We start from the raw sequence: 25755 nt of genomic DNA, 5'->3' as shown, positions 1-25755 counted from the left end.
CATATGGCAGGATTGTGTTTATTCCTCTGTAAGAACTTTACTTTATGATCTTTAGACTCCAGAATGCATCAATGATTGTTCTTATTTCTTCTTTTTGGGGCTAACCCATTCCAGACCTTTTTATTACTTTATTAGAGAGCTGACTATAATTCTTCAGACTAAACTATTTTTGTAACATACTGCCTGGCCCACAGTTGGAAAATGGCTTTATTCCAGAGTTGTAATTTCTGGTGATCTTTAGTATGAACAGTATAGTTTGCACAGACCTTGAATTAACATTGGACTGGGGGCTTTTCAAGCCCTTTGTGAGAGACTGTTGAACAAGAGCTCACATCGGTAGTTGTGTCCTCAGATTGTGTAGCAGGGTGAGCAGCAGCTTGGGATGGTGGAAAGAGCCCTGGACCTGGAAGCGGGGGACCTCGGTTCAGATCCTGGCTCTGACATTCTTAGAACTCATGTGACTTTGCACAGGTCCTTTAACCTCAATATTCCCTTTGAGCTTGTAATTCACTTTAGAGACCGAGGCTAATCTTTGTCTTAGGTGTAGTGTTAACAGTCAGTCCTAACAAAGGCGGGGAGACCTTTTTGATTGTTCCCCTAGATGAGAAGCTCTTAATGGCGCTAGTATATCGCTGTTCTCAATGAAAGACATGTCTGAATTCCTCTTCGGGGCAACGCTGCATTAACACCACATCATGGTCTTCCTCGTAGGAATGATTCCCGCTCACCAGGAAGCATAAGCTACTTGCCTTCCTTCTTCACCAAGCTGGAAAACACTTCACCCATGGTGAAATCAAAGAAGCAGGAAATTTTTCGTAAGTTGAACTCCTCTGGTGGAGGTGACTCTGACATGGGTAAGTGGGACTTATTTTATTAGCTGAAAACAAAACTTATCAAACTCAAATGTACTAGGAGTGACACTCTTGAAGTCACATTTTACCTCTCTCATCCCTCAAAACACACCAATAAGGTTTTAAAAAATAATTTTGTAATTAAGAAATAATTGCTAAATAATAAATGACTATAATTTGTGGTAGATGTTGTGGGTGTAGGCGAAATATTTAAAGAATTGTCAATATGTTATGTGGTGCCTATAATGAGAAATGTGCACCGGAGGGTAGAGAGGAGACGCTAAGACCCTGAAGCAGTAAAGCTTTTGAGTACTTGTTATCTGTTTTGACATGCATAATTGGTTCCAGATAGTGAACGTAAATATTTGATGTTTTAACTCCAGCAGCTGCTCAGCCAGGAACAGAAATCTTTAACCTGCCAGCAGTCACTACCTCAGGTAAGACAAATAATGATAAGTTATCCTTTTTGCTGAGGCTGAATGTAACACAATGGAAAAAACGACCTAAGTTCAAATCTTGACCCTGTTACTTACTACCATTTGTTGTCTTTTCTTTTTAGATTTAACTTATATTTTCAATTCCAAGTGTTCTCCCTCCCCATGCTTTTCTCATCCATATATCTAGAAGAAAGAAATACAATATCCATTTTACATATAAAGAAAGTCATATGGAACCTTTGAAGTAGCCATGTTCTGCCATTCCCCCCCCCAAAAAAAAAACAACAACAACAACAAAACAAAAACAAAACCCCCCAAAACCCAAGTAAGGACAATAAAGGAAAATTCTGTATTCTAAGCCCCTCGGTTCTCTCTCTGGAAGCAAACAGTATTTTGCATCCTGAGCCCTTTTGAGTTGTGCTCAAATGATAATCTTGCTGCTAAACTATTCACAGTTGATCATAGATACTGTTACTGTTGTTACTATGTACAATATTCTCTTGGTTCTGCTCATTTCACTTATATCAGTTCATGAAAGATTTTTCCAGAAGTGTCCCTTTCATCATTTGTTCCACCATAATAGTATCGCATCAAGTCATATACCATAACTTGCTTGGACATTCATTCCCTCAGTTTCCAACTTCCAACACACCACAGTTGTTTAAAGCACTTTTATACACATAAATCCTTTTCCTCTTTTTTTTTTTTTTTTTTTTTTTTTTTAATTTGCTTTGGATATAGATATAATAGAGGTTTTTCTGGCCCTTTGTAGCTCTTTGCTTATAGTTTCAATTTCACAATTTCCAACAGCACATTAGTGACCCTCCTTTTGTCTTTCTTCCTTTTCTGTTATATTAGCTAATATGATAGGTGTGATGTGATTTCTGTTATTTTAATTTGCATATCTCCAATGATTCATGATTTAGAATATTTTTTTCACTTAACCGTTGAAAGCTTTGAAGTTTTTCTCTGAAAACTGCCTGTTCATATTCTTTCACCATTTATCAATTGGAAATGGCTCCTATTTTTATAAATTTGGTGAGAAATGAAATTTTTATCAGAGAAATTTTGTACAAATTCTTTCCCTCTCCCCTCCTTCCCCTAGTTTCTTGCTATTTTTTCTAATTTTGACTGCATTGGTTTTGTTTGTGCAGAAAACTTTTCAGATTTATATAATAGAAATTTATTCATTTTACCTTTTGGACCATTAATTTTTTTCCATGATTTTGGACTTCATTTAATCTCTCTGGGCCTGTTTTCTCATCTGTACAATGGATAAGTCAGATTAGGTGATCTCATTTAACTCATAGCTTATGTGTTCCTACTTATGTGACCTGGGAAAGTCACCTGATCTCTCTGAGCTTTTATTATTATATCTGTAAATCAAGGGAGTTAATTGGACAAGGTAATAAATACTCTTTGAAGTTCCTTTCATCTAAAAATCTCACAAACCTGGAATCACAGAACTTAGAGGCTACATTATTAACCCTAACTCAATAATGGTAGTGCCAATGAATCAACTGAGAATCATTAGCTTAAAATAATAGCATGTTAATTATTTAAAAAGAAAGAGAAGGCACAGAGACAAGTTCTTAACCTGGGAGTTGGGAACTTTTTTGTTTAATGGTGACAATTGTATTTCAATAGAATTGGTTTCCTTTGTAATCCTGCATGTTTCACTTTATGCATTTTAAAACAATTTTGAAAAGGGATCTATAGGATTCTTCAGACAAGTAGCCAGAGGGCTAACGATACACTTAAAAGTTAAGAACCGTTGGTATAAGGAAATCAGAGCATAGCATGTGAGGATTTAAGAAAAAAGGATGTTCAACACTGGTTTAGGTGTGAAAAGAAACAAGAATATCAGTGAGCTCTTAGGCAGCTAGCTGCTTTTCATAAAATGGTTGGGTGATGCTGATGGCATCCAAGACTTCTGTGTTACCAAATTAATTTCTCCTTTTCTGCTGTTCTCTTGATCCCAGTCTTGTAGTAATTAATTAGAATTGGGGTTCTTTTTTTCCTTCAGGCTCAATCAGTGCCAGAGGTCATTCTTTTGCGGATCCTGCCAGTAATCTGGGTCTAGAAGACATAATAAGGAAGGCTCTCATGGGAAACTTTGATGACAAAGGAGAAGATCATGGAGTTGTCTTGACACAACCTATGGCAGTAGTACCAGGTGGTTCAAACCCATCCATGTTGGGCAATAGTGAAACACGCAGAGAGGAAACAAACCCATCACCTAATTCTGGTAAAGTTTTTAAAATTTTATTATGTCCACTTAGGTATAGACCAGAGATACTGGGATGTTGAGGGAAACTTCCCTTCTCTTCAATGCTGGGAATGTAAAGGAAGTTCAGTGTTTTGTCATCAGTACCACCAACTAAGAAGCCTTACCCACCTCCATTTTTAGGAAGAATGTGTTTAGGCTGGAAAGTTAAAAGAAAAGAGTAAGAAATAGCATAAGCTCTTTCTACCATGTCACAGACCTTAAAGAAAATAGAAATTTGTATTTTAGAGTATTAGTGCTCCCACTGAGGATGCTTAGTTATTTCTTAAGCAGTTTTTTAAAATATAGATTTTTTTCCAAGAGATTAATTTATTTTCATTTGTATTTAGTTTGCGTGTGTGTGTGTGTTTTAGATTTTTATTTTAGACCCCTGAGTGATTTTTAAAATATACATACATATATATATATATATATATATATATATATAAATCTTGCTTGCAGGTGGAGGAGTTGGCAAACCGAAGATAATTGGCAAGTCCAATAGTAGAAAGTCTAAATCACCCATTCCTGGGCAGGGCTACTTAGGAGCTGAACGCCCCTCTTCTGTTTCATCTGTCCATTCAGAAGGAGATTACCACAGGCAGACACCTGTGTGGGCCTGGGAAGACAGGCCCTCTTCAACAGGTGAGGAACTTCCTGGAGGCTTCTGTCACTGTATAATGTATATTTCTTTATAGTCATTGTTTCTTCCCAAAGCAATCATTTTATATCTTGAAAACTGTGTTCTCCACTAGTCACTATATCATGCTCAGTTTACTTTCCACCCCAGATTTGTGTGCAGATTAGCACAGAAATTCCTGATTTCAGTTTCTAGTGAGAGAGCCAGGCCGGGATGGGTTGGGAAAGCAGTCTGTCTGATCCCCTGTGTGTCTCTGAAACTAGGTGAGGCCTCCACGAGCAGGCAATTCATAGCAAGGAAATTAGCTAATTTTTGTAGATAGACATAAGCTTTTAATTTTCATCATCTGAAGCAAATAGTTCCTAGTAGCTGTTGCCTCTCCTGAGACACTTTCACCAGTAACCTTTCACTATTTCCCTTCATCTGTGTCTTCAAGTTTTGAAATACTAAGTTCTACTGGGGCACCTTGACTACGATATAGATTTGGCCAAGGGTTCTTGAAGCCTCTGCCCAGTAGAATACATTTAAGTTAGGGCATATTCTGCTTGCCAGGTTGGAAAGGTTTGAGAGAACATTCTCTGCCAAAATGGCATATGCTTTCTGAGGGCCAGCTTAGATAAGTATTAGGAGGCCCATCCCCCTAGGGATGAACCCTTTTTGGCCATAACAGTATATAAAACAAAGAAAAATAAAAGTGGCCCTCCACTCCTCTTCTACATTCTTCCTCTTCTACAGTGATGGTGCCAAAGTCGCATCAATTGCCATAAAAGATGGCATGACTATTTTAAAAATAGCTATAAACACCAACTCTATTTACTATACTTGGAGTTGTAAGCCTTTATATAAAGCTTTAAGCTTTGAAAAGTACTTTATATGTTAGCTCATTTGATCCTCACAACTGCCATGTGAGGGAGATATTATTATCATTACTCCCCCTTTGACAGGTGACAAAAACTGTGGTTGAGAGAGAGAGCGAGCAAGTGATTTGTCCAGTCACACAAGCAGTTAGTAAGGATCTGAAATCAGATGAAAAGCTCGGGGGACTTGCCTCTTGACATATTAGAGGAATTAAATTGACCCTTTTATAATGTAAATGTTAGCAGGAAAAAAAAAGTGTTGCTGATTTGACAGAATGACTCTCAAGAAAGGAATTGGAGACCAGGTCCTCACTCCCTGCAAGTGCAAGTTTATGATGTGGAGAGACCGATTCAAAATCCATTTTTGTTACATATACTCAAGTAAGATATATAGCAGGTGGAGATGCACTCAGCTTAGTAATAGCAGCCCCTTCCGGAAGAGCTTGTCCCATCTGAGGAGCCATCCTTTCTTCATCACAAGTTATAGAAGATTCCCTAGGAAGACTTTTTTACTCTATCCCCATTCCAGGTCTCTACGGCTAAAGCCCAAACATATGCTTAAAATCATGAGTGCCGTGCATCCTGATCCTTTTCCACTGGGCCCAAGGCCTGAACAAAGCAGATAAATAATGCCAAAGACATGCTACTTGCTGAGGTCTTGGTTCTCATGTGGCCATGGTGGGGAACACCCCAGTAGGGGAAAAGAGAAAAATCTCTACAGAGGAAAAACTGTTATAGCCAGCCCCCCACATCTGAATAACTAAAGCCATCAAATCTGATAGATTATGGATATGAAGTCAGCGTAGTTAGCCTGTGCTAGTTGTCGGTGCCTTAAGATGACAGCACCTTGAGCCAGAAAACTGGCCACCAGATGTAGAAGCATTTAAAGGCATCTTTGGGTCAACATCTGCAGAAACTAAGGGTGCACAGCCCTCCCCTATTCCCTACCCCCTTGCTTGGAACTCACCTTGTGCCCTGTGGGGAAAGGTGCTCCCCAGCCTGTAGGCCCCCTTCCTGTGGCCACCATTTTCCCCTCATAGAGACATCTATCTATAAGACAATAAAAACGTATTCTTTGGCTCAAAGTCTAATGAAACTCCCACTCACCCCCTCCCCTTTATCTGTCACTAGACAGGACTAATTAGGAGCTCATCCTTTTACCACTTCTCTGCCTCTGCCTCTCTCCCCTTCTCCCCCCCCCCCCCGCCCCCCCCCCCCCCCCCCCCCCCCCCCCCCCCCCCCAATTCCCGTCACACCCACCCACCCAATCTCTTCTGCATGGATAGGATTTGCCATCTGAACTTCAGGGAAGTGATTTATCTAAATCACTAAACCCAAGAAGAAATGGTTAGTGTGGGACTGAGAGCAGACACTGCCTTTGCAGAGCAGCTAGTCCTTTTAGTGAAAATAAAAAAAACCCAAACTAGTCTTATTACTATAAAACTTAATGTGTCCCAGCATTGTTATAGAGATGAAATGAGTTCTGTCTATGGCAGGCATGGGGAACCTTTTTTTCTGCCAGAGTCCATTTGGGTGTTTATAACATCATTCACAGGCCATATAAATGTTTCATTGTGATTGCTGTACCTAGCTCTCAGTTCATCCTTGCCTGTGATTGCCTTATCAAATGATTTCACAGGCCTGATGTAGCTGTATGCCAGACATTCCCCACGCTATGTTCTGTGGCATTACTGTGGTTACCCAGGGAGCAATATGGTGATTGGTGTATGCTGACAGGACCCTTGGTTTAGCACCTGGCCTCTCGAGCCCCCCACCAAGGGGACCTCAATTATCCGTCAGACAAGGGACACTAAGAAGTCCACACACACAAGCATCAAAGCATTTTTTAGCATCCGTGTTATCCCAAAGAAGTGGCAGAGCTGAGAAGAATAAGTGACAGGTGCCCTTCAGAGGTCAGCAGTCATGGAGCACTCAGTGGGCTCAGGCTTGCCACATTCTTGAACTCTGCCCTATCTATTAGAGTTCATTTAGAAATCTCCACCCTGCCCTCCAGGGAGGGTTACAGCGCATGATGGCTTGGGCACTCTAAGGAATTTCCATGACCTTGTCCTTCTGTTCTGGGCTGGGCTGATAAAATAACCGCCTGAACTCTGAGCCACCTCCACCCATTCAACAAATCCACCCTCAGGCTAATTTATGTCTGTATTTGAGGCCATGCTAGTTGTCCCACCATCTTGATCTAGCCAGAAGTCTTTGGCCCCTTTTTGCTGACTGCCAAAACCTCTCTTCCAAAGAATCCCCAAAGATGTTGGTCCCTTAACTTCCTGTGGAAAGAACTTAATGAGTTTTGGGAGCACTTTGGACAGTCTAACTTTGTATGGCGTTGTTACATGGGAGTTGACAGAGGATAAATAAGTGCTGGAGTGAAGGTTCTCCTTTTCTTCTTTTGGTATTTCCCACCTGGGACATCATGGGGCTGGTTGTCACTCTCCATGTTGTAATAATTAAGTCCATATCTCTCTTAGAAAACCCTTCCTGACCTTTCCGTCCATTTAGAGCAAGCCATCCAAGAAAGTAGACCATCACCATTTAGGTCTGTTGACTGTCCAAAGAGGCTAACCCTGGATAAATTCAAATCAGATCAAATCAACAGTTCAGATACCTGACCTAGCAGGAGGAATACTCTCCTCTTAGAACTTAGCTATAGTAGTTTCAGAAGTAGCCTGTTCCTAAGAGTCTGGGGTTTGTTTAGCCAATAAGAATTACAGAATCAATTAAAAACTCTGTTTCTTCAATTAATGAACATTGTCCCTAGCCTGCCATCAGATTGTGAAAAGATGGGCAAGCCATCGGAACAAGTTACAGGTTTCTCATCTGTCCCAAATAGGAGGTTAAAACATACCAGAACAAAAGGGTCCCTGGTTAATTTTCCCAACTTATAAAATTCCATTTCATTAAATAAATCATTGTCTGTTCCCATTGGCCACTAATCAGCTAGCCAAACCTCTCAAACCTCCTCTTTCTGTTGGCAGTTTCTAGCTGACAAGCATCTCCTCTCCTTCCCCACTTCTATCAAAGTATACCTTGGGGTTGTGGTAGCTTGCCTTATGCATTCTTGGTCCCAAGATTTAAGGAAGGCCTGGGGCCAAGTGAACCAGGAAGAAGCAGCAGCAGGAGAATATTCCTTTCTTCTATAGCCATCCTCCTCCCAACCTTCATCTCTTTATTTTTCTGGAGCAACACATTATTTTAGAGCCTCATCAGATGGCCCCTGCAGCATCAGTAGGGGGAAGGGAACTGCTTCCACCTTCACCTGACTATCACAATTCCATGAATTCGTTCTCCACCTGTGCATCATCACTGGCTCAGACTCATGTAACTTCATTTTTGTTCATTCCATGGTCATCTTCTCAGTAATCGGTAGGAACAGCCAAGCACAATGAATCCGGCGGTGTTTACCCCCTCGATAACTTTCCCACCGAGTTCAGTTGGCCAACTTCTATGGATGTGGAGCTCTGTTCCAGCATTGGAATTCATCACCCAGAGCCTCTAATTACTTTGCCAACAAATACAGGGACTAATATCCAGCTATCCTGGCAATAAGAGCAGTGTTCTTCCTAATTGCCATTCCCTTCCCTTAGCAAAGACTTCAGTCTTTGTCCATCTCGTCAGGTCCCGCAGACTACAACAGGTGTTTTAGGCTAGATTTAGGTTTGCGCTCAATACAAGATTACAATCTTAAGAAATTGAATCAATGAGACACCACAATACTTTAACAACAACAACAACAAGAATCCTATTACTAAATGCTTAATTCATAAAGGAAATCCCTGCTTATCCCGGGGCACCCAAGTCAAAAAGAACAGTAGCCCCTAGGGAATGAAGTAAAAGTAGAAGAACGTTGTTTCCCTTCCTAGATAACAATTTCATCAGCCCCATAGGTCCCAAGTCCTGGGAAAAACAAATGGTGCCACCTTACATTTACTCTCTTTGTAAGCGTTTGTGACAACATCACCATGAAATGATGAGTAGCATGTGCATGAATGATTTGCAGAAGGTGAGGGAATAGAGAAAGGATATGAAGAATAGAAGGACTTCCCATCCCCACCCCATTAAGGCAATGTACACTTTATGTGCTTCACACATAATTTCAGTGCAAAGGTGAGTGTCGGGGAGGATGGTGAAAAATTTGCTTTTGGAATCAAGAGGCCAAAGATTTGTACACCATACAGACGCCTCGTTTTTCTATGATGAATCAGGGGTTCTTAACTTGGGGTCTCAGATCTGTTATTTAAAAAGATATTCTGATAACTTTCAACATGGTTTCCTTTGTAGTTGTCCCATATATGTTGTTTTATGCGTTTAAAAATTTGATTCTGAAGAGTCCATGGGCTTCCCCAGACCGTTGTCCACAACACATAAATGGTTAAGAACCCCTGTTTAAATATTTCCAAGTGGAATTGGGAAGTGCTGCATATGCCAAAGACCAGATGACATTTTTTTTTTTTTACATGATATTAATTATATTTTAACAGACAGGAGATTAATTGTAACTGATTTGGCATACAGGCCTGGATCAGGTGTGGTGTACAGTCAGGCCTTCAACTTCCTAGACCAAAGATAAATGTTAATGGAAAACTAGTATAATGAATAAAAAAGAAAAATGCACTGTTCAATTAAAAAAAAAAACCCAACAAATTCAACCTGACCTATTTAAATAAGATGTTTGTTGATGCCCCCAGAACCAGACTATAACCATTTTTGTAAAGAAGTTGCCATAGTGGGGAAACCAAGAGAGCCTAGAGACCACGTCAGCCACGATACAGTTAATCTCCTGACCAAACCAAGAGATACGTACGGCAGCTAACAGCAATGTTGGTTTAGAATATAAATGCCTTTGTAAAATCTTAGGGAGGAGGATCGTGGAAGATTATGAGCAGTATCGTCTCATAAGACAGTGAGGAGATGTGGAGAGAAAGGCAAGATTAAAAGAAGCACGGAGAAAGACCTGACTGAGCATTCATCCTGAAGACATGGAATGATGGGATTGGGAGGAAAACAGAAATGGAAGCTATTTGTAAAGACTTTTGTATCACAAACTCTTTTCATCACAAAGGCCAATGGGGCCACCACCTTTGGACTAGCATCCTAGTCTCTGATGTGTACTGCATGAGGAAGCAGAAATGGCCCTCCAAGAACACAAAGCTGGACCAAACCAGGGGTACACAGAGGAGGTCCATGCTGGAGGCATCCCAATTCACAGGTATATGTAAGAGGGAAGGGATACCAAAGGCGGAGAAAGAATACAGACTTGTGACCAAAATGGGGGACAGCAGCCCCACTTGCCTGTCTGTGCACAGTGCTTGTGATGATCTGTACACACATTGAGGGCCCCTTTGGAGGTGTGAGAAGGAACAGGCTGGCTTTCCTAAATGAATGGGTTCTACCTATTCTCAGTCACACAGTGGATTGAAAGGAGCTGAATGTACAGGAACCTGCCTTGCTTACTGTTTGTTGGTTACTAAAAAACATGCCATTCAGTAGGGGCAAAATACCACCTTCAAGGCCCTCCTCCAGCAAAGTGCTTCAGGTATACAGGATTCCTTGAAAGATAAAACATGGTTTTTTTATTCAGAAATACCTGATTTGTTAACATCAAGCAAAGAACATTAAAAAAAAACAAACAGGAAGATAAGTTTGTAAGTGACAGAGGTAAGTCTAGTGCAGACCCTAATCAATCAACAAGCATTTATTAAGTGATTACTATTTACCAGGCATTGTGCTTAGGTGCTGGTGATACGACTACTTAAAGAACTTAGATTCTACTGAAGGGAGGGAACTTGTAAAAAGATGAGCAAGAACACTCCTGATGGAGAAAATCCAAGGGGTTCTTGTAGGCAGTACTTCAGCTACCCCATAAAAGTTCAGAGAGCAGAGATCTGAAGTCTGGAGAAGAGCAAGGAAGCCAGTTTGGCCAAAGAATCCCGAGGGGGCTTCAAAAACCCAGTGGAGAAATCCTTATATCTTGTCCTAAAGGCCCTAGGTAGCCTCTGGAGCAGAAGAGTCACATGGTCAGACTAAATTACAGAGGGTGAGGTCCTCCAGATACATCTGTTTTTGGATAGCATCATGCTGATCGCAAAAAGTCTCAGAGGTCTGCAGGTGAGATCATAATCACTCAAAAGAATTCAGCCTAACTCTTCATACAGAAAAGCCCAATGGATGAAGCCTGCCTATGGCTAGTCTCTCCATAAAGTGTGTCCCATCATTACTTCTGTCTTAGATAATATATAGGAACAATGCCTTGGGCCCAGGGAGTTCTGAGGGACAGAGCGGACAAATGACTTTAGGAAATATAGTGCTTTTATTGATCTCGGTCGTCTTCCTGAAACAAAGGCCTATATTGAACCCCAGTATTCTTCCCGTAATGACGTGTGGCTTCTCATCATGACACATACTTGCCAAAGGACTGTGGTAAAGGATTACCTAAAAAGCAGCATTAAGGTTCGTGGACAAATGAAGAATTGCACTTCAGAAGTTTTGTTTGTCTAAGGTTATCATCAGACAAATGCATGAGCAGAGGGCTTGGTCCCATAGGGAAATCCAGGATAACCAGGGCTTAGTCACACTGTTTCAGAAGTTTCTCAGCATGTTTGGGGGAGGAAGGGTGGCACTGGAACAGATATACAGGAAGAGATGTGAAAATCACACCATATGTACATGGATATGTTGGGACCCACACTGCTGGAAGAGGCATCTTCTGAAAGAGATGGGCAGTCCATAGCAGTGTGTCTTTAGTGAAGTTTATAATGAAATCAAAGAATCACAGAAAGGGAAAGAATATATAAAGAGGTATCTCTTTCAGCCCAAAGCCTCCGAACAGGTCATTTAAAAAAAAATAAACAAAAAAAAAACACAACACATTTTTTCCCCTCATATTTTAACATCACCTTCCTTTCCTAATATATCCTTTCCTGTTCTCTCACCTTGAGGTCCATCCTTTATAAGTAATAAATGATAATAAATAATAAAATTCATCACCATGTTGCTCAAACAATAGGATGTATGCAGTGTTATAGGCTCACAGGCCCACATCTCCACAAAGAAGGCCGGCTCATTCTCCTCTCAGTTTCAGACTCAAATTTATTCATAATTAAAGAACATTGAATTTTCTTTTTTTGTTTCTGTTGTAATCTTTTTGTTTAAGATTTTCCTGGTTCAGCAGAACTTAATTCATAAACTCTGTCATCTGAAAAAATACAATTTCTGCTTTATGGCATATATCATGTTCTTGTGTGTATTGTAAGTCTAGAAAGAGAATTCTACTTGGCCTCATAGCTTACATTTTGGTGGCAATATAAAAGTGATCATAAATTATTCTTAGAATTATCTTAGGTCTTTTTAGTGGGGAAATGTCTCCATTGGGAAAGAATAAACTGAATGTCCTTCACACTTGATTCACGAATTACATATCTGTCACATCATGGTGACTTAGTTCTTTAGCCAATATTCCTCATAAGCAGTACAGAAGGGAAAGAACTTTGGACTTGGGGCCTTGGAGAGCTCAGTTTTGAATTCCTGTGTGATGATGGACAAGTCACAACTATTTTTTTGTCCTCACTACCTCACAAGGTTGTAGTGAAGAAAGTGCTTTCTAAAGCGTAAAGTGCTATCCAAGGGTGATTTCTTCTTATTCCAAAATTCTTAGAATACGTCAGCTAAAGACTTCTTGCTGGAGTAGCAGGCTGCAAAACAATTAGTCTCACAAAATCTAGCTCAGAGAAACTGTCTCCAAGTTCTCAGGCAATTGAGAATTGTGTTCTTTGGTGAAGATGGCAGGGGTGGTAGTGGCTGAGAGATTTATAAGAAATGGTCTTAGAAACCAGTATAACTTGAGGATTCCCATAGCCTGCTTTTTCATCAGCCTGTAGCCTGTTCTTCCTCACCGTCCCATGAGAACTATATCCCTGACCTTTACACCCTTTTCCTCAAGTTATGAACTTCAGATATCTCTTAAGCACTATTCTTCTGGTAATAATGTGCCATAAAGCCATTCGGTTTTCTTTTTTCATACTCAATAAAAGAGATTGAAATATTTTTCTATTGGCTGTATTTTTTTTTTCTTGCGCCTTCAGTTATCTTGTTGTTCTTTGTGCCGGCTTCATGTAACCTTTAAACATTTTAAAAAAGCATTTAAGGGAACCCATTGAGTTCCAAACACTGTGCTATGTGCTGGGGATACGCAGACACCTTTGTTGTCAAGCAAGTCACGTTTCAGTGGAACTGTAAGAGGTCCCGAGTAGAGCCAGAGGTTCCTACCTGTTTTTATGGTGGTTCTTCCCCAGTATGAAGTTACCCCATTACTCTAATATATCCCCTCCCCACCATGGCTTTGTGACAATTCTTGTTCAGTTGTTCAGAAAGAAATTACATTTCTCTAGACCATATTCACTTATCAGTAAAAGCCTAATTTTATTTTTGGCAGGTTCAACGCAATTTCCTTTCAACCCTTTGACGATGCGGATGCTCAGCAGTACCCCGCCAACATCGATCGCATGCGCCCCCTCGTCCGTGAGCCAGGCGGCTGCTCACCCACCAAACAGGATGTGGGAGCGAGAACCCGCCCCACTGCTCTCCTCACAATATGAGACGCTGTCAGACAGTGATGAATGAACTATGCACAGATTGACGCCGGGGGGAGGGATCTTAACTTTTTTTTGTGTTGGGTTTTTTTTTCTCCCAATTGCGGGTCAAAAAACTGTCTCTTGACTTGTGCCCAGAGAGACTTTCCAGGAGAGCCAGGGCCACACACAATGAAGAAATGATGGAATCTCATTTGGAGAGTCAAGTAGAAAAATGACTGTGATACAGCCCGTGAAGAGGATTTTAATAGTGGAGGGTGGAAATCCTGAAGATAAATATGTAAAGAGTTTTTAAAAAGTGGACAATTCCTGTTCTACATCTATTTGTAAAGAAAAGCATAATGTCTTTAAATCATTCTTCTGTAAATAGATTACCTTTTTGCAGTGTTTTCCCCTCGCTATAGTATCTGGTGTACTTGTGTTCCAATCAGCGCATCGACTCTGGGGGTCATTTTGTGATTTTTTTTTTTTTTTTAAAGCAACTTAAGCGTGACTTCGGAACCCTTGCCTTCCAAACGACCTCACTCGGCCTTGTTACACTGCATTGGCCGTCATGGGCATTGTATTTTAATGACTTGTTTCTCTTTACATTTTCCCAGTGATGTTTAAAATCTTTTGTGAAAATGTTAAGCTCTAAAGGTGGACTATAAGTGGTCCTGTGACAGGATCTGTACATTATTATATTTAGATCAGCCAGCAGGAGGAAAACACATTTCCTTCATTTAAAGTATTTTGTCACCTTGTACATTTTCAGTGCAGTCTTTAAAAAGTTTTCTTAAATGAGCACTGCAGCAATATTATTGCATGGGTATGTGATGATTGTTTGAAAAGAGGCCTATTAGACGAGGTGCACACTGGTGACTTAACTCTTAGGCCAGGCTGCGGGCAGACTGAACCCCCCCCCCTCTACCCGCCCCCTCGGTCCCGGCCCTCGGGAGTGGGCTGCTGCTGAAGCAAGGCTGGCCGGCTTGGGTTCCAAAGGAACCTTTCCCTTGTTGGTATGTGAGCTTTTTTTCTCCCTTGAATTTTATTGAGCAGTCAAGCTACTTATAGCCAATATCAAGATATTTTAGATTTTGTGCTCTGCAGTATTGAAAACCATGTGATTCACTGTTTAACAGTCTTCTGTTCTTTGCACAAACTAGTACTTATCCTCTCTCCGCTTTCTGGTTTGGGGGCCAAGCTTAATGTTAAACATCTGGCTAATTAAGCTAGTTTTAAATTGGAGTAAGGAATTATTTTATTTGTGGTCCAAGACTATTTTTCTGATCCAATCAATCACTGCCTGCTGAATTTTAGGTGTTTTATCACAATGTCAGGCAGGCAGGCAATAATCTGTCTCCACTCTCCCTTTGCATCTAGGTACTAGTTAAGAAAATGCCAGGTTTGTTTGGGTTAAAAACGGGTAAAAAGGACATAGGAGGTTCAGGTACAATTTAAAATTTGCTGGGATTAATATACACTGAACTGTCAAAAGAGAGTATCCACGGTAGTCTGTGTATACCCTTTAGAGAAACTTGGGCCTCTCTTGAGGTTTACTAAGAAATTCCAAAGGAGTTCAAATATTTCATTTCTGATACTTGAAAGATGAATATGTGTTCGCTTGATTCTGTGATTACCTCACATTTAATAATGGGATGATTCCATCTGATTATCTGTTCGGTTTGAACCATGGGAAATTTCTAGAATCGGAACAGTTTTACTGATTCGTTAGTCCACAGGTAGCAACTTGTTACAGTATTTTTCTAGATGCTTGAAAATCCATGCCCACCCAAAAAAAGAAAAAAAAATGCTGTTCTTGGCCAAGTTTTCTTAGTAAAAAAATTTTGTTCAATGCACAGAGGTCTAAATAGAGACTTTTCAGATCAAATTGTGGACCCATGATGCTTTGCCACATTCATTACTTCAATCTCAGTGAAGGAAACCAAAAAGCCCACACAGTTCTGTTAATAATATTGAATCTCCAGGAGGAGTTCCTTTTAGTATATAACCTTGGACAGAACCTCAGGGTTCTTGGTAACCCATTAAATCCATCCCTACCTGATCAAAAATCCCACCTTACTTACCTCCAGGGCCAGGGGCTCATCTTCTCATATCATTCATTTCCCTTTTAGGACTCTCCTTGTCAGGGGAAAAAAAAAGTTTTCCTGTCAAGTCTCAATCTGCCTCCCAGCAACTTCTGCCTGTTTCTGCGTGCAGTCTATGTCCTCTGGGGTCAAGCAGAACTCAGCTAAGAACTCCTCCTCATGGCAGCCATTCGGTTCCTACTTCTCTAGCAAACACAAAGTAGGGGTTTGTTTAAAGGGGCTTTGCCTGCGGAGCCGCCCCAGCGTCTGCTCCTGTGGGTAGAGTGGGAATTGTGGCCATTGGCTGCCATGGCGGTCTGTGAAAACGATGGCGGTCTTGGGCCTTCCTCCCACTAGCATTCTCCCTCCCCCCCAAGGAAGGCTGCCTCTGCCCACGGATTTTCCGGCCTTCTTAAGTCCTGTTCTTGGAACTGAACCTTGAACGGGCCCCCTCATCAACTCCAGCACCCAGGCCCAAGTGGTGATTGGCTCAACCGTGAGGAGCCTTAGGAATTGGTTCTGTCTTGTTCCAATCATGGTTTACAAAAGCAGTTGGACAGCATTTTCAGCGCTGATTTATGATACGTGATTTCACAATGTTTTCATCTTGGTATGTTCATTATTGATTCTGATTTGAAAACATTTAAGACTTGAAAACCCATGTGTAATGGTGAAATTTAATTTCTCCCTTCCTCCCCACACAATGTCTTTAGTAGTTAGTGACTTCTGGATTCAGACCAATCAATAAAAGGGGATCAGCTAGTTCTCCATTTGCTTTGTTGCCTCGTTTTACAACAGTACAGACGAGCCTCACTGGGAACAATACTAGAAGTTGTAGCTCCCTTCAAAGGAACCTAGAGAATTTCCCCAAATGCCTGAGATGGCCAGGTTATGTTGGGAATCTCTGGATTAAAATGGAAAAATATTTAAGTGTTTAAAAGCTTGCTTCTGAGTCTAACCACTCTAACTGAGACTAACTGCTATTGCCAGGGTGGGTGGGAGGGCGGGCAGAGAGAGGCAAGACACTTTTCTACCCATTCAGCCCCAGAGAAGGCTTGGTTAGCGAAACTTTTGCTGGTGAAGTACTTTATCTCTATCAAAACTTACATAGAGATTAACTCTAGTCTTCAGGATTTTTTGAAGTAGAAAGGCAAATAATTAAGTTAGACTTATGTTCTTTATCCCTAAGATTGTCTCTTTTTGGTTTTCCTCTTCTGGACCAGCCCTGGAATTTCATTTCACCAGGGAGAGCCTAGAGGAGACTTTCCATTACTCAGAGGGATCAGCATCGGGGCCCTGGAAAGGTGAGATGTGCCCAAGGCCAGAGCTAGTGGCCAGGATGTTTTAAGGCCAACTCCATCCATTCTGCCATCCTGCCTCACATTTGCTATGCGACCTAAACTACTTTCTCACATATTTTCAATCTCAAAACGCCTACTTGGAATCCTTTAAAATAGTACATTTTAAAAATTATTCAATACATAAATGATCTTGGTGTTTTTATTTAGGATCATCCAATCCACACACGTACCAAAAATATTACTAGTACACCCATTCCATGGATGACATACAAATAGTTAAATAAAATTTACATTTGTCACTAGATCCATAGATAAACTGTCAACTTTTCCCTGGGCAAATAGTTATTTGTTAAGACTAAATTTCATGAGATGTGTGTGTATGTGTGTGTTGTGTGTGTGTGTGTGCGCATGCACATGTGCACACAAATTTTGATCACTTAAGTGTTCAATGTCAAGTCTTTAACAGGTTTAAATTAGTACATGGGAGGAGATTAAATCTCACTTTTATTAGGTGAGACTGAAGTGACAGGTTTCTTTCCTTCTCCCAGGACAGAAAATTCTAATAGATTCATTTAAGAATAAATAATTAAAGCTCTTGAGGTTTGAAAGACACAATTTTACATCAACAAACAGATTCCTGCAGAAACGAACAGCTCACTCCAGTTAACTACAGCTCATTAATTCCTTCCATCTTGGACTCAGTGGCCAGGATTGTTAGAACATTTGAAGCCTTATTCGTCCATTCATTTTGAATGTGGAGCACTTCAAAGAACAGGCAGCTTTTTCATTTCCAGCTGCCTTGGTTACCAATCCCATTTGTGAAAACCTAATTCTGGACAGTGGGTAGAACTAATTCACTGATTATGATCACGGCAAATAAGTGCCAGTGAAATGTATTTTTAAGTGAAAATTTCATGAAATCCTAGCAGCCCCTGAATAAGCCCTTTTCCAAAGTCACCATTTTTTTTCTTTGGTACCCATCAGCAAGAAACTGAATGTGGCTACTCCACGGGAGAAGTTGCCGTAGTGTGGATTTCCTGACGAGACAAAATTTCCCTTTGCAAAGAAGCAACTCGAGACTTTGACCTTAGATTTGTTGTATCCAGCAGCTCTTTTCACACAGAAGAGCAGAGAGGCTACAGAAGAGGGAAACACTTAATGTCACATTTAAAAAAATCATAATGAAAACCAAAGTTAATGCCAGGCCTTTTGTGATCTTCTGCTATGGACAAAAATATTCACAGCTCCAAGAAAGACTGCAGAATTCTCAATCAGTGATCTCAGTCTCGTAAGAACTGGGGCTGTTATCCCCCAGAACGAGCTGGGCCTTGGAAAAAGGGTTTCTTCTCTATCAGTCTTTGTAGTTCAGTAGCAAAAACGACGCTTTCCTTTCTGTACCCATAAAGTGAGTCTGTTCCCACATGGGGAGTTGTATGAAAAGTCCAACACTTAGAACAAAGCTCAAGTCTAGGTGGCTTGTTCTAGAAAAAGACGTGTATAGAGTGTGTTTTGTTTGATGTTTGAAGGGGAAAGAGGGTAAAGGTAAATTTCAAATATGAACGATTTACGCCATTTGTTTAGGTGTTCCAGACAAATCACATCTGCCTTTCTTTTGTTAACTGACATTACCCACCCTGCCCCCCCAGAGAGATTTACCCCGGGTGAAACTGAGTCAAAGGCCTCTGCTGCTGGCCAGTTCAGTCAGCTCCTCCTTGATGTGCTCGATGGAAGCCTCATCTCCCTTTAGCTCGGCCTCTTTCAGGGCCTCTTCGTAGACATACTTAGCTTCAACATAGCTTGCTAAAACCAGGAAGGGAAAGCAGAAAACTGTTTTAAATAGGAAGCTCAAGGAAGAGATTGTCACAAATCGAAAGGCTCATGAACAACTGGACGCCAGAGCCAGGAAACCCCTTCTCTGCCAGAGCCAAGTTTGGGGACAGAAGCCGGCATCAAAGGCATCATCCTGGGCTTCCTAGCTGGGACCCCTTTATCTGATCTAAAAGGCCTTCATCTGACTTGCAGGTACAAAGTCAAAGGAGGTCCCTTCTGGTCTCACACTAGGGGGGACAGTGTGCTCTTCCTAACTCCAGTGCCTCTTCTGATTTGGAGGAGGAGGGTGCTCTCTCTCTCTCTCTCTCTCTCTCTCCAGCTGGTGCCTTTACCCACTCCTCTACTCTGCCCCTGTCCCAGACACTCCCTCCGGGCCCCGATCTCCCCTGCTCTCTAGTACCTTTATGCATCAATATTCCTGCCATGTTGCTGAGCACCCGGTGCAGCTCGGGGTGCTCAATCTGCCTCGCCAGCTCCGACGCCTTTTTCACATACGTGTAGGCTTCATCAAAGTGACCCTGTGCATCCAGAGTAGTGGCCAAGTCGTTCATTAGCACCACAGTCTGTATCAAAGAAAGAAGGAAAGCTTGGGGACCACGGTTGTTAGCACTCCTATGGGGGGCTTCACCGTTTCCCCGGTCATATCAGTAGCACCGCCACACCAGGGAAAGGGCATTGGGGTCGTGGGCAGGTCTCTGGACAGCAGATGGGCAAAGGTATGGGCCTGCCCTGGATCCCAGTGGTTCCCTTGTACTCTGCAGAGCAGGTCCTGGAGGGGCGGTGCAGACCCCTCCCCCCCAGAAGGGTGACTGTCTCTACACTCCCTCCATCTGGATCCCCAGGAGAGAGGGAAGGGCAAGCTTGTCCAAGTGCTCACATGAGTCTTTGTGTTTGCTATGAATTAAACAAAGCCTTTCCTATGTTAAATGTCTCTCCCTACTTGAGGACCCTTTTTATATTGCAAAGACCCAGGCCTGAGCCAAAGCCTATTTCCAGGGGACATTCTGTGTGAGGAAAAAAATGAACTACTAGAGAGTAATAATTAATTAATTATAAGCCTCTAGACTCTTATCTTTGATGGACACACAAGTTACACTTTGGGGAACCCACATAAGGGCGTTACACAAGAAGGCAGCACTAACCTGCTGGACAGAGATGCTGAATCTCATTTGTCAGTCATGCTGTGACTGCAGTCATGTTTTAACATAAAATACACAGGAGGATAAAGGAAACCAACTCTACTGAAACACGTCATTTTGTTCCCCTCCCCAGGAACCCATCTGTGGACCTTCGGGTTAAGATGCCCTGCCTGGACCTTTTCCCTCCAGTAAATGGTCCCAGGTTCTAGCCACACCTTCACCCAGAAGTCCCACAGACTCATCTCACAGACTCCACATATTTATTAACTGGCAGAATAAAACACTCCTTTTCTCCTCTCTGGAGTTTAATATAAGAAAAAGGTCAGTGACTCCTGTGCCATGAGAAAAAGTGAAATTGCGTCCAACTCTTTTGAGAAGGCAGAGAAACCCAAAGAGTTCAGAAAGCTCCCCAAGTACCGAGAGCTTAAGGAAGCACAACCCCTACCCTCCTTTCATCAACCACACAAACCACTTCATTCTTGGATTATACTAGATTAAGTTATCACTGCACCTTTTGCTTCTCGAATTTCCTGCCCACACTTTAATGAAAATGTCTACTACACTAAGCACATCCTTCATCTCCCCTCTCACCTTCCCCAGGTTTCAGACCATTGTTAATCCTTTTGAAAATTCTCCTTCTCTGAAGTTTCCAACCCAATTCAGTCTCATGTGTAGCAAACAGCAGGGACATGCAGCCTGGGAAATCCAAGCCTGGCCACATGGATTCTGCTTCAGTTTGAGGGCCCTTCTGATGCTGGTCTGCACGGGAGCAACGCCCACAATGCACACTTTCAGGGAGCGACTGCCCAAACTCCTCAGTACGTCATCCAGACCCAGACTAAGGGTCATCTATTCCACTTTAACTCACAGATCCAAATGAGCAGTTCTGTCTCCCCCTTCTTCCTTCTAAATTATTAATTATTCTTAAATTATTAAAATATTCAAATGTAGACATTTCACCTTATACTTCCTTGCTCTGATTTTTAAAGCAGGATAATGAATGCATATTCTACCCCTAAGCCATCAAGGCAGGAAGCAGTGATCATCACCTGTGGATGTCGTTCTCCTCGGATCTCTCTGGAAATCTGTAATGCTTTTTCGTACATTTTTTGTGCATCGGACAGTCGGTTGACATCGAGGAGGTATCGAGCGTAGGAGTCATAGCACATGCCAAGCAGGAGACGGGTATTGTCTTTCTCTTCCGCTAAAAGTCAAACAAGACCACGAGGATGGACATCTCATCGCCATCGAGGAGGGGAAATGAAGGACGGCTCTTCCCTCCCAGCTTCTGTGCTCATTCATTCCCCTGTGAATTAACCTGTCAGCCCCTAAGGATCCCAGCTCCCAGACATAGATGTAAGCAGCACTTAGCAGCCCCCAAATGCTACCAGGACCATGTCCCTGCTATGATCACCAATCTCAGAATCAAATTTTCATCACAGATGAAAATTGCTGCCTAGAGAGTTGGTACAAATTACAGTTCCTTACCAGAAATGGTTTGGATCCCTAGAAACTGATTTAGAGCTGATTTTTAGGTTTGGTTTCTTGCTGTTTTTATCTGATGGTCTGGAAATTCCTTATATTTCAAATTGAATTCAGGATTTCAAGTTTCTCACATTACTCATCCTACTCCCAGTTAATTCATCTTTTAATATGCTATATGGAATGAACTTTAACACATTAGCCAGAGAAATGCTGTCCTCTTTCTGAGTTTGCTACCTGCCTGCCTGACTCCCGCTTTTTCGAGAATAAGAAAGAAACTATCTTAACTTAAACGATCCAGACTTGTGGCTGAGCTGACTACAAGAAGGAAAACATTGATCTCTTCCTTCTTCAGCTTCCTATCAGACTAATGATAGGTTGTATAAAGATGACAATTCAAGGGATCACATCTGCAAAAAACTTAAACCTAAAGGAAGGGCAAAATGTCCTCAAAGCAGAGAACACAAATCTCCCTCTGAGCAGCACCCAAAGTACATAACTCATCCCACTTCCACTTTGCTTCCCTTTTCTGCAATGCACTGGCAAATTCCTCAGACATCTGGCTTCCCTACCTGGCATGGCTTCTTCTGATAACGCCTTCTCTTTGGTGATTTTTCTCTCCAGGGTTGAAATGCAGAACTCATAACCAGCAAAAGCAAATTCCTGTCTGTAACACAATGAGCAACAATGGGCAGTTCACCTTCAAGCTCCCTGACATTCTGCAGGGCGATCAGGGCCAAATTTCTCTTTCACCCAGTTGAGACTTGGGTCACCGCCATAAAGGGAGGATTGAAGTAAATCAAGTCTCCGAGAGCCCACCCAGTCACTTCTCCAACCTCCTTGAAAAAGTCACTATTCAGGTTAGTTTTTTAATGGATATGCACCAGGTGCTTTGCCACTTGATTTTCCTAATAGACCGTCTAGCAGTGTCCCAATTCTGACACTGATCCATGGTATCTTTTTGCATGAGACTCTCATTGTAAATGTTTTCTTCTCTATCCATGAAGGCGGGATAATGATCTAAGCCCATATGGTAAAAAAGCCCACCGTTGAACTGAAATTAATCTCAGAGTGCTAGCATGGTTTTCAGTGCCCGACCCCCTGAAAAGCAGGCATTTTTACAAATTTTTTTTTCTGACAACACAAGCTGAAAGCCTTCCCAGTGTAATAAGCCTGCCCTGTGATGCCCGCTGCCCTGAGGGCCCTATCTCAACTTACTTTTTCAGAGTAGCATAGATACTGGCCAACTTTAGGGATATTTCAATAATTGCATTGTCCTCCTATTGAAGAAAAAGACATTTATAGAATGCGATAAGTACAAGAGTGTACAATTCTTTTCTAGACTACTTCAGGTAACGATACCTGTCATTTATATATCACATTAAAGCTTACAAAGATCATTATTTAAATTACCTCATTTTAACTTATAATAATCCTGTGAGGATACATTTTATAGATCAGGAGACTAAGGCTAAAATGTAAAGTGACTTGTCCAGAGTCCTACAGCTGGCATCAAAGTCTCCCTCTAGCCCTCCATGTATCAAACCATATCAGGTGACCACATACATCAAGGTCCTTCCTCATGGTTTGCATGTTCCTCACTGTCATAGCTCTGGTTTAAAAGCTCAATTTACAATTGCTTCTTAAGAACCCACTCCATGCTGGGCAATGAGCTCAAAATGGGAAGTTGGCAAGCTGTGATTTCCTCAGTTCTACAGGATATCAGGCCAGCATGGCTTCAGGTTGGCAGTTCTATTTTGAGATGGGAGATGGAGGGTTAGGAGGGCCGATCTGCTTTAGTTATAAATAAAATGTACATTTTTGGTGAAGATGCTGATTTGGGACCACTCACAGCTAATAAGAGTTACTATTCTTACCTGCTTCATGCCCCCAGCCAGGAGATAGCTCATTGTTGCTTTAAAAAGCTTTTCTGCCTAAAATAAGAAATAAGAAAATTGCATTTAACTGGTCCCACCATTGCCCAAAGGGCCGGAGAAAATACTAAGATGGGGAGTTCCCAACAAGGGGATTGTAGAATAACTGTCTAAAAGGAAAGCTAAAGGACAATAAGAGGTGAAATAAGATGCCAGGCCTCCAGAGACCGTCTATTTATAGATCTTAAGGAACACTGTGAATCAGTACGACTAAGTCTTAAATTAGCTCTTCAGCTCTCCAATCAAAGATCTCCCAGAACTTAAAGCCTAAATCTTTCATGGATTCAGATTCCAACAAAACGGTTGCTTACTTTTTCAAGCTGATTCCTCATGAATGCTAGGTTAGCCATCTGTAAAGGAAAGAGAAGCCAAAGCCAACTTACTTTTCTAATTAGTGCATTGCTCCCTAATTTTTATCAAAATCTAAGATCTTTTCCCTCTATTCTCTTAAAATGACAGATCAGATCGACCAACAGGGCTGTTCCCGAGTAGAAGTCATCACTGTGTAAAAGGAACATGGAGGGCATTTCAAACTGCTGAGAAGGACCAGGCTGGCACTTTTGCATTTCTAAAACACCCTGAACCTTTGACAGAAAAAGAATTCATATGTGCTGCAGCATTTTGTCTTCAAGCTCTTAGCACAATGCCTGACACAGCTGGCCCTACCTTACTGCTTGTGAATTGACTCTATGCATGAGAACTGAGCTTATAATTATCAACAGCCCCCGACAATGCTGAAATTAGAGTCATCTTACAGATGGGAAAACTGAAACCCGGCAAAAATCAACTTACAGGTTCTGTCTTCGAGACCCAGAAACAGAAGGCAGGAAGTTTAACATGCCCTCTCCTGCTTTTGGCCCAGCAATAATGTGGGGCGAATTACCATATCGTAGGTGTAGATGATGGCCTTCTTGATATTTGCCTTATGAGCAAGATGAAGGGCCTCGTGTAAAATTCTCTCTGCTTCCTCCGGGTCCTTTTTCATAATACTCAACTGTAAGTAGAGAGCACAAGGAAAGAAGGATGGAGAAATGTAGCCAGGGCTGGCCCTAAAGGAAACATAAAATGTGAGTGTGTGTATATAAACATACACATACGTATATATGTATGTACGTATATCCACATATACACACATGCTTTTATTTATTTCGTTAACTTTTTCCAATTTAATTTAGAAATTAACATTCATTTTTCACCCTGTTTGAGTTCCAAATGCTCTCCCGCTCTCACCCCCTCCTCGAGAAGACAAAATGCATGACGAGGATCACAAGTTGCTCGTGCACAACATTGCCCCGTTACTGGCCTTTGGACTTTTAGGAGCTTTTCGGTTATTCAGCGGGGATGCACAGGAGGGGTAGCCTGGGAACCCTGGAGACGGCAGCTCTGGGGTGAGGATGTTGGGGGATGGGAGGAGCTCAGGCCTCACCTTGGCCCGTTTTAGCATTTGGATGATCTTGAGCTCTGTCTCGGAGGGCGGACTCTCCACCACCTCATTCACGTCATCCTCTTCCTCTTCCTCCTCCTCAGCGGGGGCGCTTTTGAAGAACCACGACAAAGCTGCGGGGCGAAAGGGGGCGGGCCGCCCGGTCACCACGGCAACGCGGCGCCGTCACCATGGCAACGGGCGCCCTGCCACCGCCCCCTCAGCCCTCGGCTCCAGGCCCCCCCCCCCCCCCCCGCCGGTCCCAGCTCACCCGCTAGCGCCACCACGCACAGCCCGCGGCCCGAACGGCCCTGCCCGACGCGGGGCGGCTTGGTGGTCACCTCCGTGCCCCGGCGGCCGCCGCCGCCGCCGCCGCCGCGGGGTCCCGCCAGCAGGAGCCGCGCGTAGCCCCGACGCCGCCGGCCCGCGGCCGCCAGGAGGCCCCGACCGAGGCTGCGACTCAACGGGCCCCACATCCCGGGGTCGGTTCGAGCGGAGGAACGATCCCGGAAGGAGCAGGCGGCTCCGGACCGCGCGTCTCGCGGCCGCCTTCCGGCCTTTGCTGTCTCGGCCGGAGGAGCCGGGCGCGTCGGGGCTCCCCGGGAGTACGGGGTGAGCGAGCTGTCACCTGGCCGGACAGCGGCACCGGCCCGGGAGCTCCGGCTCTGACACTCCGGGGAGCTGCTGTCCGCGAGGCAGGCCCGGCCCAGGCTCCACCCACCACCTCCCCGACTCCGCCCTCAGCTCCTACCACGTGCCAGGGAATCCCGCCCCTCCCCCCCACGCATCGAAGAGGCTTGGCTAGAGCCCAACTTCCGGGGACGGAGGCCGAATTGGTCCAAACTTTCCATCTCCTATCTGGAAGGCCACGGTAGAACCTGCTTCCGGGCTTATGTAAGAGTTTATGCGGTGGGGCACGTGACCTG

The 25755-nt window shown here is 42.7% G+C and overlaps 2 protein-coding genes across 13 annotated transcripts in view; one reads left to right on the top strand and one right to left on the bottom strand.

Annotated features, from left to right (window-relative positions):
• The window catches only part of NCOR1 (nuclear receptor corepressor 1), a 168726-nt gene extending 152238 nt beyond the window's left edge, over positions 1–16488 (top strand). For 8 of the 12 annotated variants that reach the window (XM_031967846.1, XM_031967857.1, XM_031967853.1 and 5 more), the window contains 5 exons: positions 712–854; positions 1235–1288; positions 3315–3536; positions 4017–4199; positions 13498–16488. In XM_031967846.1, coding sequence (XP_031823706.1) covers positions 712–854; positions 1235–1288; positions 3315–3536; positions 4017–4199; positions 13498–13685 — 790 coding nt within the window. In that variant the 3' untranslated portion in view covers positions 13686–16488. Of the gene's footprint in view, positions 1–711; positions 855–1234; positions 1289–3314; positions 3537–4016; positions 4200–9923; positions 12878–13497 lie in introns of those variants that run through there. The other 4 variants (XM_031967852.1, XM_031967851.1, XM_031967847.1 and 1 more) reach the window with 4 other exon arrangements.
• A 714-nt stretch (positions 16489–17202) lies between these two features.
• On the bottom strand, positions 17203–25718 carry TTC19 (tetratricopeptide repeat domain 19). Its single transcript, XM_031967865.1, has 11 exons — positions 25101–25718; positions 24833–24963; positions 24290–24400; positions 23718–23756; positions 23350–23406; positions 22691–22752; positions 22045–22139; positions 21040–21194; positions 19252–19414; positions 18678–18821; positions 17203–18157 (listed from the first exon to the last, which is right to left on the bottom strand). The coding sequence occupies exons 1-10, from the start codon at positions 25303–25305 to the stop codon at positions 18694–18696; spliced, it is 1146 nt and encodes a 381-aa protein (XP_031823725.1). The 5' UTR covers positions 25306–25718; the 3' UTR covers positions 17203–18157; positions 18678–18693.
• Between the last annotated feature and the right edge of the window lie 37 nt (positions 25719–25755).

The sequence above is a fragment of the Sarcophilus harrisii genome, chromosome 4, assembly GCF_902635505.1.
Source record: "Sarcophilus harrisii chromosome 4, mSarHar1.11, whole genome shotgun sequence".
NCBI lineage: Eukaryota > Metazoa > Chordata > Mammalia > Dasyuromorphia > Dasyuridae > Sarcophilus > Sarcophilus harrisii.
The sequence above is the reverse complement of the archived record's forward strand: the minus strand, read 5'-3'. Positions and strand labels throughout refer to the sequence as shown.

Excerpts from the sequence above, each read along its gene's own strand:
- TTC19 (XM_031967865.1), bottom strand. The coding sequence starts at position 25,305 with ATGTGGGGCCCGTTGAGTCGCAGCCTCGGTCGGGGCCTCCTGGCGGCC. Across the intron at positions 21,195-22,044 it reads ATCAGAAGAAGCCATGCCAG|CGGAAGAGAAAGACAATACC; the intron begins GTAGGGAAGCCA and ends TTTGACTTTTAG. Across the intron at positions 18,822-19,251 it reads AGGAATATTGATGCATAAAG|CAAGCTATGTTGAAGCTAAG; the intron begins GTACTAGAGAGC and ends TCCTGGTTTTAG.